The 12,252-nt window shown below is 42.7% G+C and overlaps 1 protein-coding gene across 1 annotated transcript in view; it reads left to right on the top strand.

Annotated features, from left to right (window-relative positions):
* NDUFA10 (NADH:ubiquinone oxidoreductase subunit A10) overlaps positions 1 to 12,252 on the top strand; it is a 42,762-nt gene that overhangs the window by 24,789 nt on the left and 5,721 nt on the right. The window contains exon 9 of the mRNA XM_042784246.1: positions 3,448 to 3,556. Coding sequence (XP_042640180.1) covers positions 3,448 to 3,556 — 109 coding nt within the window. The remainder of the gene's footprint in view (positions 1 to 3,447; positions 3,557 to 12,252) is intronic.

Below are 12,252 nucleotides of genomic sequence, written 5' to 3'. Positions count from 1 at the left end.
CTGCTGGAAGAGCGCAGGAGCAGGGGCGGTCGGTATGGTAAGAGTCGGAGGCAGGAACCATCTCTCCTACCCAGCTCTATGTGCTTGTGGCGTGAGTCAGGAGCATTTCTCCTTTCCCCTGCTCTCACAAGCATGGGCAAAATCATGAGCGTATCACACGCTCGCTGGCTCACTCGCACGTGTTGTACCCTACCCACGGGAGGCAGGGAAGCCGACCGCAGCAGGGCTGGAAGAGCCCTGGCCAAGGTAATAAGGGTGTGAATAGCAGAGGAATGAATGCCACCCACTCGCTCAGATTCAAACCCGAGACACAATAACCAGTCGGTGAGAAGCTGGTTTCAAGGTGTGCAAGAAAATCTTATGTTTTCCAGTGGGATCCACCTGCTATTTCTCAAGTTACTTTCATGTATAAGCACAGAATTTAACTTGATACGCTTTTGTGTTTCTAGCTCTAAGCCTCTTAGACCAGTGAATGCTTTTAGGTAGGAAGTGTTGTTTTCTAATACTGTGTATTGTCACTTCAGGTTTTTGTGACTACGCCAACATCAGTTGTTGAGAAATCACGTCTCAGGCTATGCAATCTGGGGTTTTGTTTGGTTGACTGGTTTTGTTTGTTGGTTTTGGTTGTTTTTTTGTTCCAGTCTACTTCCTTTTCCCTGCCTTGCACCTTTAGCAAATATGTTTATAAGACTTTCTAATGTTCATTGGGGTAGGCAATCTTGGGACTTTGTTTTATACGTAGGTGGAAAAAAAGCAGTTACATGTGTGTCATCAGGTTTACGCAGGTTCCCTGAAAAATTTGTGTATTCTTGTTGCGAGCTGCCTGCAAGAACAACAAGATTTCCTCCTCTGAAAAGAGGTAGGAATGTGTCAGTCCTAATTCCTCACTACCTGCTCGTGCATGTTGTGCTGGACATTGTGTGAGAAATAGGTACATAATAGGTGCTTTGGGAGGAGAGATGAGCTACCTGCTGCTGTAGTATACTTACAAGCGTGATTCCTGTGTAGCAGTGGGAGGAACCCTGGCTGACAGGATTGTGGACAGTTGCAATGATGGGTGAGCTAAATTCTAACGTTCCTACAGTATTAGGACCATGCAGTCACTTACATGCTCTAAGTTAAGTTTGAAATGTCACATAATCTTCCAGGATGAAGCACTCTCTGGGAAGCTATGCTACTGCATGATGAGACCTACTTCAACAAAATATGGTTAAGTGCCAGAAAATTAATAAATAGTGATAATGTTGTGCAGGGGTAGAGGGAGAAAACTAAGGAAACTTAAAAGGCACCTTTAAATGCTTCCTGCTGAGCAGTGAATTAGTTCTGGCAAGCGAATGTGGTTTTGTGGTTAAAGACATTGTTGTGGCAGGTGTCTTTGGGTGGTGCTTTTAGCTAGCATTCGGAATTATTTCTTAAGGTACAGAGCAGAGCTGAACCTGGAGAAGCCATCTTTGGTAGCATTAGGTTTGCATTTTTTGGTTGTGCAGTGATTTCTTCGGAGGCACTGGTTATGAGAGCAAAGAGGTTATGAGAGCAAAGAGGTTTTAAGAGCAGCAGGTTTTCCATCTTGGCCATTAACTAAAATAAACCGTGCCTGGGAATTGTCCTCTACAGTTGCCATTTGGCTGAGATGCATGAAGGGATGGATTAGCTGTAGACTGGTTGACTACTAGACTCAGTTTGTGTAAGTCAAGTTATACTTTATATTATGCCTGGACAAATTTCATCTTCTTTCTCCTACAGACTTGTAAGGTCCAGAACATGTGTTGCTACTTGGCAGAGAGCAGACTCTCCCATTCCTGTGGGATGAAGGGACGGAGATGTTTATTCACTGATAGATGAGTGGATCTTCCACAGCCTGTGCTGTTAGGTCTGAGCTCAGCAAGGTCTTTAAACATTGCATGCACGTGAGCCTGCTCAGATCAAAACTCTTCGCTTGCTGTCTTGACCACTGCTCATCTCTGCTCTCTGCACAGTGGAAATGCAGCTTAAAGCTCAGTGTCAGTACTGATTACAAGTGTGGCTGCAGGATGGACTGCACTTAAGTCATGAAGAGCTGGTACCTGAAGGGCTGCTTTCTGCTGGGGTCTGTTTATTTTAGTTTCAGGTTAATTAGCAGTGGGTATTAGAGTCGGTTCCTTCTCGGCACAAACCCAAGAGAAGAGACTTAAGAGGTGCCGAGGTGCTCTTCCAGAAGTATGCTGGGATTCAGAAATAAAACCGGTTGCATCATCAAATCACCATTTTTGGGCAAGGTCTTCTGTCCCAGCTCGGTTACTCCAAGCTGTCCTGGAGTGGGAAGGCTGGGAGTGGCCCACGGGAGGGCCAGTGCTAGCCTGTCATGAAAAGAGCTCTTGCTGTGTTGGTTAGGAGGCAAAGGAGGGCTCGCTTTCCTGGCTTCCATGCATTTAATGTATGTGAAGACAGATAATGTAGTAGTTTATAGTAAGCATCATCGGTATTCATCCTGGTCTTCTAAAAGGGTGTTTATCCTTACCTTCTCCCATCTCAACTTTTACTAGGTTATTGTATTTCCGTACTAATTTGTATGTAGTAGGATAATTTACAGCATGCATGACAGGATACGCTAGCAGACTAGTTTACTTGTTGAAACTGTTCAGTGCTGTGAGGTAAGGTCCCAAAATTTGCGATTTGGGGAAAAAAAATAATTGTCTACAAATTATTTACTTTGCTTTGAGCAGGGCATATGCTTTACATGTATGTAAGTATTTGAAAAGAAGTGCAATTCACTGAAAAGAACACAATTTGCGGAGTTTCTAGTGTCAATTTAGAATTTGGTCACTGTTGACTGTAAGTGGATGTATTTTTCCCCAGTTACGTGTAGGTGGCACTGTTGGTCTATGTAGAATACCTGTATGCAGAAGGTAGCTTTCTAGCAGTTTCTCAGACATTTTAAATCTGAGGTATTTGAAAAAGTGCCTCGGTGTCAGTCCATTTACGATGGGAATTTAGTCCTTGTTTTAGTTACTTGCTTTAGTCCTTGCCAGGGTTCATTTGTGAAAACTAATGGAACAAGAGACAATTTAATGAAGTTGATATCGCAAGATAGTGTGTGGGACTCAGTAAAACCACTGGTTTTACCTTGCTTATATAGGAAAGCAATAAACTAGAGGTACCTTATGGAGAAGGCTTCTGAGAATGTCAGAGCACCTCCGGGGAGGAAAAACCTGGGAGAGGGAATGGAGGAGCAGGAAAAAGTTGGAACAGGAGCAAAATGGAGGCAAGGGGCAAAAAAATAAAATAGCTGTGTGAAGACAAGGACTATGTATTCATCATAACCAGAAAATAGCCAAAACCTATGTAAGTTTTATGTAACAGGAAAGAAGTTCTTTAGTATTTGGTCAAACTCAGAATTGATGTTGCTGTCTTTGGGGCAGGATGTGGGCTAACTGCTTCTTTTTCTTTTCCTTCTTTCTTTCCGCTCAGCGTTCAGGACAAAAGTGGAGTGCTGAATCCTGTAACCATCCCTCGCTTCATCCCAGAAATCACAATTGGAGGCCATGAGTACGATAAAGTCTATTATGAGTATCGATCGGTAAGTAATACTGAAAGGGGAGCAGTTGCATGATAGCCAGGCAGCTGTGTCTGCCATGGTGTAAGCACGTTCATAGCTGTGCTGTGCACAGCCTGGGTGCTGATCTCATGCACAGGGATACATGTTGCTGAGAGTGAGTTCTGGATTTTTCCCAGTTCCCCACCTTTTTTGAAGTCTAGCTTCCCCACAAGAGGAATAATGAAGCAGAGGGTTTGTTTCGTAAGCTGATTTTCTTTTTTGATCTTTAGATGTGGACTAAAGGATAAGTGGTTTTCATTTGTTTTTGTTTCTCCTGCCCCGATTAGTCTCTGACCTCTGAAATCTAAAATAATCCTTTAAGTCAAAGAAGAAAATTGGAAACCCATGGCGACTTCTATAAAGAAGACCGCTTATAAAACGCAGAGGGGAGGGGGTGTTTTTTCTGGAGTAGGCTGGGGAGGTACGAATGTTACATTGCTTCTCAAAACTGTTGTTGCTTTAAATAGTGTGTTTCTGTACGTGGGCACACATCCAAAGCCTGTTGTGGCCCAGCGCTCTCTTACACCTCATGCAGGCTCCCACACAATGTTTTAATTAGCTGCTTGCCTTTCTGGTTCTGGAGACAACGGCTTCCAATTGACTTAACACTTTGCCCTATCGCTTATTGTTATTTAGCTGGCATGGGGTCTTCTTGCACCATGTGGTGTTTTCCTGAGGCCCAGGTATTATAAATTCTCATTAGAGAAATTGTGGAACTGATTGACAATTAATACTGATTAGACAAACTGAAGTTACAGGTGATGGTATATTTTCAAGTTGGGTTGAAATCTTCACTGCTGTTGCTTTCAAGCAATCACTGAAGACAAAGGAGGGAAGGTCTATATAAATTTTTGTAAACCAAGATTTTCGTAGTCAAAACACTATCATTTTCCTGGTCCTGTTAGTATGCCGTCTCTTACTGAAATTAAAATGTAAGATGCAGGTTTGTGGACTTGTTTGGGGACTCTGAACTACCAGTGTTTTCTTCTGAAATAGTCAGTTTGCAAGTCCCTGTGAATATGCAACATAGTTTGTTCTCCTCAGCTAGCTAGGTAGTGGAGAGGCTTCTGGGTTCATTCTGTTCTGCCTCATTTGAGATGTAGTCTTCCAGCTCGTGAAAGGGGCTAAAGCTAAGGGTTAAAACAGCAGAAAGTATCTCAGTACTCCTTGGGGCTGTCTAATAGGCTTGAAAACTCCCTGGGCCCTCTGAGAAATTCCTATCAGAATTCTGTGCTTCTTGGTATCACATTTTTAAGTCCAAAACTTAGAGCTCAGACTTAGGATTTTTTGGAGTCCTTCACTCCAAGAGACGTCTGTGCATGTGCAGCACATATTTCAGAAGGATCTGCTGCATGACTTGTCGCCAGCATGCAACATCCATCTGTACTGACAGTGCCTTTCTTCCCGAAGATGATAGGGTTTTTTGGCTGAAATGTCACTTTGCAGTGGAGCTGGGAATTATTGAGGCTGCCTGACACACAGCTAGACGTGACCTCGGTGCTGTGTGCTGAGAACCAGGGGTAATACTTCTGAAAGCCTTTTTTTCTCTAACTGTACAACAGCACATTCCTCTCTGCTGGCAAGAAACTGAGAATGCCCTGGCTCATCAAATAGCTGGCTTCCAGGGAAAATTGTGACTTGCCTTGCAGATGTAGCAAAGGGATGCTTAGGAGTAGGAATATGAATACCTGGGAAGAAAAGCTGGGCTCTTGGATTGGTCTGCTCGATGCCAGTTAGTTGGCAGCAGAAGCTGAGCACTGTCAGTGCAAAAAAACATTGCCAAAATATAATCTCCCTTCTGCGGGCATGCTTTCAGGCCCTGATTCAGGAAAGTACTGTGGAAAGTGATAATGTCCTTTGGAATAAGGAGGAGTTGTACATTTCATGAAGCATTCTGTTAAATCCAGGCAATACTAGCTACGCTCTTTCTCTTTTCCAAACGCTTAGACACTTGTAATCCTTCAGGGATGGGAGGAGGGGGGTGGTCTATAGGGAAGGTGCACAATGCAAAAGATGCTGAGTTTTCCTACTTCTCATAAGCTACGGGAAGGGGAAGCACAAAGCCAGCCCCACCCACTGTTTCATGTTCTAATAGTTAAATTCTTTGTGTTGAAACTTTGAAGATCTGTGTTTTTCCCTCCAACTTTGTTTAGCAAATGAAGGTGTGAATCTCTTTGTACCACAAGGCTTATATTCAGAGGTGGTACAGCATGAGACCAGCCACTGCAGGCAGGAAAAGCAGATGAACTTCTACGCATGCTAATCTTGGCTGTGAGGTTGCTGGGTCCAGAGAGGGAATCGTAAGCCCTTGCCTTGCCCATGTCTATGCAGGGGTGGTTACAGCTGTGCTACCACTTTTGCATTTGAAGACAGATGAAGATTTTAGGCTCACATGACTTGTAAGTAAAGACTTAATTATGGTATAATTACAGAACTTTAACTTTTCCTTGTGGGAAATACGTGCTTTTAAAGTTAGTGTAATGATGTTTACCACATAAATACAATGATTTGCGTAGGGGATTTTTTTCCTCGGCAGTCCTATAACTAGTCATAAATCCTTGATCATACCAATAGGCAGTTAACTGCTGTGCTTTTCAGAGTTGCATGCTGCCTAATAATGGTGGTTTTCGGGGATTCGTGAATTCCAGGCAGAAGCTGGGTTTTGTTCAAAATATTCATTAGTCAGAAGCAACTGAGAAGGAGGAAACACTCTCCAGGGTCCAAGATGTTAGTAAGTATGCCTTTCCGTAAAATAATGAGGTAGCCACATACAGCTCTGAATACTAGAAACTCGCTTTTTTAAAGTATATCCTCTAAATTTCTTCTGTAAGCGTTCTTTTCACATGTGAGGAGGTGGCTTTCTGCCTCCTTCTCTTACCATGAAGTCATCTGGCAGGCTTCAGCCATTCTGTTCAGGCATTCATAAACTTCTAAAGATGCTTTTCTGGCAAGGGAAAAGTAACCTTTTAGTCTGGTTCTGTAGATCAGAGATAAGCATGTTCATTCTTAAGTGAAGCAACATTATTTTAGGAACTGTCAGACTAGTAAAGACTTGACTACTCTTTTTTTTTTTTTTTTCTTTTTTTTTTTTTTTTTTCGTAACAACTGCTGTATCTCTCTGCTTTCTTCCAACTGCGCACAATCCCCACGGATAATGCTCCAAACTCCATGTGCACCCTGCGAAGCTGGAGCACTTAGGCAGATGTGTTTGCAGAGAAGACGAAAACAAATGGTTCTGTTTAATGGTATCAGTGTACTTACAATGTACTTATGTACTTCACACTCCCGAACGCTGTTGGCAAGTCCTCCTGAATCTCCTGGGGTGGTGAAAAAAGGCTTCTTTTACGTGCATGCTCTCTTCTGTATACATAAAAGTGCAGCTGTCTAAGGTTCATGTTCAAGCCATCACCTACGTCTTCACCTCTGAAGACAAAGCCAGTGAGCTTTAAAATAGTCTTTGCCACCTCTCCCTCCACTGTAGATCATAAGGAAATGATCAGCATTTGATTTATACAAACTGTGTGCTTAAAATTACAAAAAAATCAGTGGGCTTGCTCATCACAAAGTGTACCAGAGCCTAGAGTCCGGTGCTTGCTGGTGTGTACTCAAGCGCTGGACTGAAGAATTCCTGCACTAGAACAGATGGAAGAAAAAGTTAAAACCTAGTCTCCTTTCTCATTTCATCAGCCTTAGCAGAAAGCATTTGTGCTAGCCCACTCACCCTGACCCTGGTTCATGTAACCCAGCTCCCCTGTTCAGTGGCTTCTTCCACCTTCTTTAAACACAAGTCTAAGAAATCCTAAAGGGTAAAAAGGCTATTTTCAGTAGTATGCTTAGAAACTCTGGCTTGCATCTCATGCTCTTGGATTTTTTTGGGGTGTTTTTTTCCCATCCTTTTTCCAGAGGTGTGAGATTGCACAGTGGGAAGAATATCCTAGCCTCTTTATGGTTTGCTGAAATTCTTTAAGTATATATGCTGGTGTGTGTATTAAGGAAAATGACCAAATGCTTGGGCACGCAGACTCTTCAGACAAGACAGGCCTAGGCACCTAGAAGTTCCTTTTGTATTAAGACAAATTCCATATCAAAATGTATCTTTTGTTAGTCTAACTTACACAATTAGAAAAAAGTAAGTCAGGGATGCGTACCTTACCCTTGAAGCAGACAGTTGTGACGAACTCTTTGAAGAATTTATTCCACACTCTTGAACTACCTTCAAAGATACTTCCTATCCCAGTATGACTCCCAGCTCCAGTGAGTGCATGTGCCTGTGTGTAGGGTTTTCTTAGATCAATTTTAGTTGTCTAAACTCAATTATCAAGGCTTTAGTTGTCGTCTTTCAATCTGAAGTCTCCTTTTGCTCTTGCATTGAGATGGTAAGCCACATGCTTCCCTTCCTTTCTTTACCTTCTGACTGCTTTTCCCTGCCATGCACTGGCTATTTGCTGATCCTGGCACACTTCAGCTTCCATCCATCGACTTGATGATTCTCGTTCTCCTTCTTCGACCTATCTAACTGTGCAGTGCCACTTTCTGCGGTGCGATAAACCTTGCACGTGTGCCGTATTCACCACGTGAGGAAAGCAGAGGCTTATCTGGACTAGTAATGATCCTGCTGGGTCCATCCTTGTCAGTGCAGCTCCGTATTAAACAGGCAAAACGAGTGGCTCAGATTTTTTTCTGCCTAACATTTAACTCCTCAAGAAATCAAATAAATATGCCACTGAAAGGTAAGAGAAGGCTCTCTTGTTATTTTCCCCACCCTTTTCCCGTGGTGGAAGACTACTTTTGGAATACAGGGATGCTGACCATGAGGTGAGGAAAGCTTGAGCTAGTCAAAGACCTCGCTACTGCTGCGAGGTGCAGTCTGGCTCCTGTCACTGTGGCTCTGGCAAGTCCTTCCAGCTTGCTAGCCTAGCAGGGATTTATTTGTTAGCTTTATGCTAGGTTGCCAAACTGAACGGGTTGCTGTGGAAGGGAAGTAGCAGTAGCGTGTGGCTGGGGTGGGATGGCTGCTTTTCCACAGCATCAGCATGGCTCCGCTGCCTTGTCAAGCTGCAGCTTTGTATCCTGCTCCTCATCCTCCTCCTCTCTTCTGCCCCAGGACCTGGGAGTGGGTGGCTGGCAGACCCCTGCAGCCTTGTGAAGCAGCAAGCGGAGAAGAGGCAGCAGGTTGGAGGGGAGGAGAGTCCCATGCTTTTCCCCGAGGCATTTTATTACCCTCTTTTTCACAAGGAAGCAACCTTAGGAGAGGAAATCCTCAAGTGTGCAATGTCTGCCATGCCTCCGGTTATTTAGATGGTTGCAGGGAAATAGCTGTAACAGTGAGATTTTGAGTGGTGGGAGGGTGAACTTTAGTCAACTCAGGCTCACAACTCAAACATAAGAGTATTGTAAGAGCATATGTTTGTAATATGAAGGTTATCACTAGCCCAAAATGGAGAACATTAAGGGAAGAGTTTCTCTGGGTTTGACATGGCCCAAGTTGCATGAGAAGGGCAGCCCTGGCACGTCTTGGCAGCTGTGGTTGTGAGGGGCTGGAGATAGATGCTGGCAAATGGCGGGGGGGTTAGGAAGTCCTTTAGCTTTTCCACCTCCTCTGAGAGTACAGAGCACTCCTGGCTTACACACAGATCTCCCATTTAAAATACCCTGAACTATGAAATAAATACTTCAGCTTTCAGGAAGCCAGAGTCTGGATCAACAATGGAGAGTGTTTGCACCAAAATGAGGCACTGAGGTTTAATGTGGTGATACTGTGGTGGGGAGGGGGTTCCTCAACATCTTGGCCCTTGGATGCAGATTTTGTGTCACAAGAAAAGCTAGAGGTTTCAAAAAAACCCCCAACAACAAAAACAACAAAAAAACCCAAACCAAAACAAAAAAACAAACAAAAACCAACCAACCAAAACCCCAAACCAAACAGAAACACTGTTTAACCAGTTCTACTTTTATGCACAGAGGACATTACCCATGCATACATACAAAATAAAACTGTAGCAATAAGCCTTATCTAAGCCATGAACTGTCCTCCGTGGCCTTTGCAGAAGTAGGGAGGTTCGGATATCTTTGGTCTCCATGCTTGTGATTGTTACCATAGCGGCTGTCTTTGATACAATCTTCTGTTTTCTCTCTCCTACCATTTTTTCTTGGCTTGATGAAGTTTTCATTTTTTTAGGATCAAGGTCTCCCCTCCTAATTCTTATTTTAATGGAGGTGTTTGACAGTAGTAATGCTCAGCCCTGTCAGCTCTTGAATCTGTGAAGGAATGAAAACAGACACACAATAAATTAGGAAAGGCTTAATTTAAGGTTTTTTTCTGTTTTATCTCTGCAATAATATTTTTAGCCCTTTCTAAAGTAACAAGACGTTGCCTGGCTTAAATATTGGTAAGATCAGGAGAACTTGAAGAATAATTAAAACACAGGAATAACGGAGTTGTTCCTGAAGGGTACCTGGAAAGGGGTGGGCATAGGCATGTGATCTCCTTCTCTTCCCACCTTCCCACTCCTCCTCCACTCTCACCAATCTTGTATGTATGGAGAGAGCATGGGAACTGCCCCTCTTCTGCTTTAGAAACATGTAGCTTCTCTTCCCTCCTTCCCTTGAAAAATGTCATGGGCGGTTGGCTGGGATATCTATCCCAGATACAGGGGGAAAAGGAACCTGAGAGACCTTGGGACTATCTCAAATCTTGGTCTTGGTAGTTGTGTCTGGTTTGTTTTAGATGACAGATCGTGCTGTCCCAGGCACTGGGTGCCTATGTAAATCAAAAAGACAGTAAAATCCCACTGGCATTAAAATAATCCATTTCAAACTTGATAGTCTGCCACTGATCCCTATGAAAGAAGACACTTTCTTTTTTTTTTTGTGGGAGCACATCCTCTCAATCCTATACCCATGTAGGAATGTGATCTTCAGGGTAGACATCTATTAAATAAAATAAAACAACAAACAACAACAAAAACACAACCCAAGGAAAACAGCTTAGAAAAAAGATCTTTTGTTGGCAATCGAGCAAAGTGGAGAAAAGTTGCAGGTGAACTGCTCCCATTCCACTCTTCTGTATCTCCTAGGAAACTTTAAGGAAAACAAACTAAGTCTCAAAGGACAGTTTCACCATGGTATCTGGTATCGAAAATCATGCTCTAGATCAGGAAAAGATCTTGGCAAATCTGTGAGAAGGATACCTGGATTTATTTCTTGCTCTCCCTGTTTTGTTCCAGCTTCTGAAGGGTAGCATCTCCATTAAACTGTGAAGCAGTGTCAGTTTGAGGTGTTTAACTGTGCTGGTGTGGTGGTACAGTTTTGTTTGGGAAGGCATTAGGGTATGGTCTTGCTTCCTGATAGCATTTTTATGCTGAGAGGTGCTTTTGGGCCTTTTAATGTAGAACTGGCATTGATGAGACCTGCTGCCACCTTGAGTACTGTAACAAGGAAAGCTATTGTAAGAAGGTTTTTGCATTTTACCTGTCCAGTTAGAAAAGCAAGCCTACAGCTACTGTAACACTTTATCTGGCTTGGATATAGTTACTTGGCTTTTTCCTGCGGTAGGTTTACACTGTGTAGTGGATAACTGGCATTTCTAACATGTTTGCTGAGGAAGACCAAAGTAGGTATTATTCTGCCGCTATGGACAATAGTCACTAGGGCAAGTAGGCACTGTGGAAAAAAGCTGCAACAAAATATTTAGCCATACCCTGTTGCTTGCTTATTCTTGGCTGTCCTGCAAAAGCAAGGCTGGAGATATACGTTAGATTGTTTATGGTGTTTGTAGTTGTTCAACTGTAAGTCACAAATTCGTTTCTACAAATCAGATTCCTGCTTAAACTCACTTATGTTGTTTGAAATAATAAATACTTAAGCTTTAAAGAAATATCCTGTGTCCTTCTTATGAACATTTCTCTTTCCAAAAGACTTCTACTGCCTTGTCTTTTTAACGAATGAAGGAAGGGTAGGACAACATTCATTGAACAATTTCAGCAAATTGGAATTGCTTTAACCTCAATTCAGTAAAGCTTTTGAGTGATCTTCTTGGGCTATAATGAATGTTAACAGCATTAAGATTTTTGTTTGAGTAAAGAATGGCAGGAGTGAAGCTGCAAACGAACGTCTATCTATGCAAATTCTTTGGAAACCAAACTATATACACCTTGAATGTCTGGGGGGTATTACATCCCATTTCCCTTTTTGCTGTGGAACGTAGGAATCAAACCCTTCCAGAATGCAGCCAAAATATGAAGCTACATGTTCCTAGATTCTCTCCGATTTTAGCTGTTGTGCCAACAACAAACACTGACAATAAACTTCTGGAAGTCAGGATTTCTACTGGAAAAAAGCAGCAGTCTTTGCTAACAGCAGTGATGGAAGGTGCTATTATTATGCTTGTTATAAACAGCCACGAAATGACAAGGTTTGGATATTGATGAATGAGCCCAAGCTTGCAGAGTAATGACTCTGGTTTTAAGTGCTTTTTGATCAGCGCTGCTCAAAACATGCTATTTATAGATCTATTTTAGCTGTGAAGCCCAGCCATTAGTAGAAAGCAGCACAGGAATAGAAGAAAAAAAAAAAAAACAAAACAGTAATTCTTTTTCCTCTTGAAATGTTGGAAAACAAGACAGGCTCTAAGCTGATGGATGTAGACCTTTTCAGATTGTTAAAACTCTCCAGAGCTC

Source organism: Tyto alba, unplaced genomic scaffold, assembly GCF_018691265.1.
Source record: "Tyto alba isolate M040663 unplaced genomic scaffold, T.alba_DEE_v4.0 Super-Scaffold_7, whole genome shotgun sequence".
Lineage (NCBI taxonomy): Eukaryota > Metazoa > Chordata > Aves > Strigiformes > Tytonidae > Tyto > Tyto alba.
This window is presented reverse-complemented; position numbering and strand designations above follow the sequence as displayed.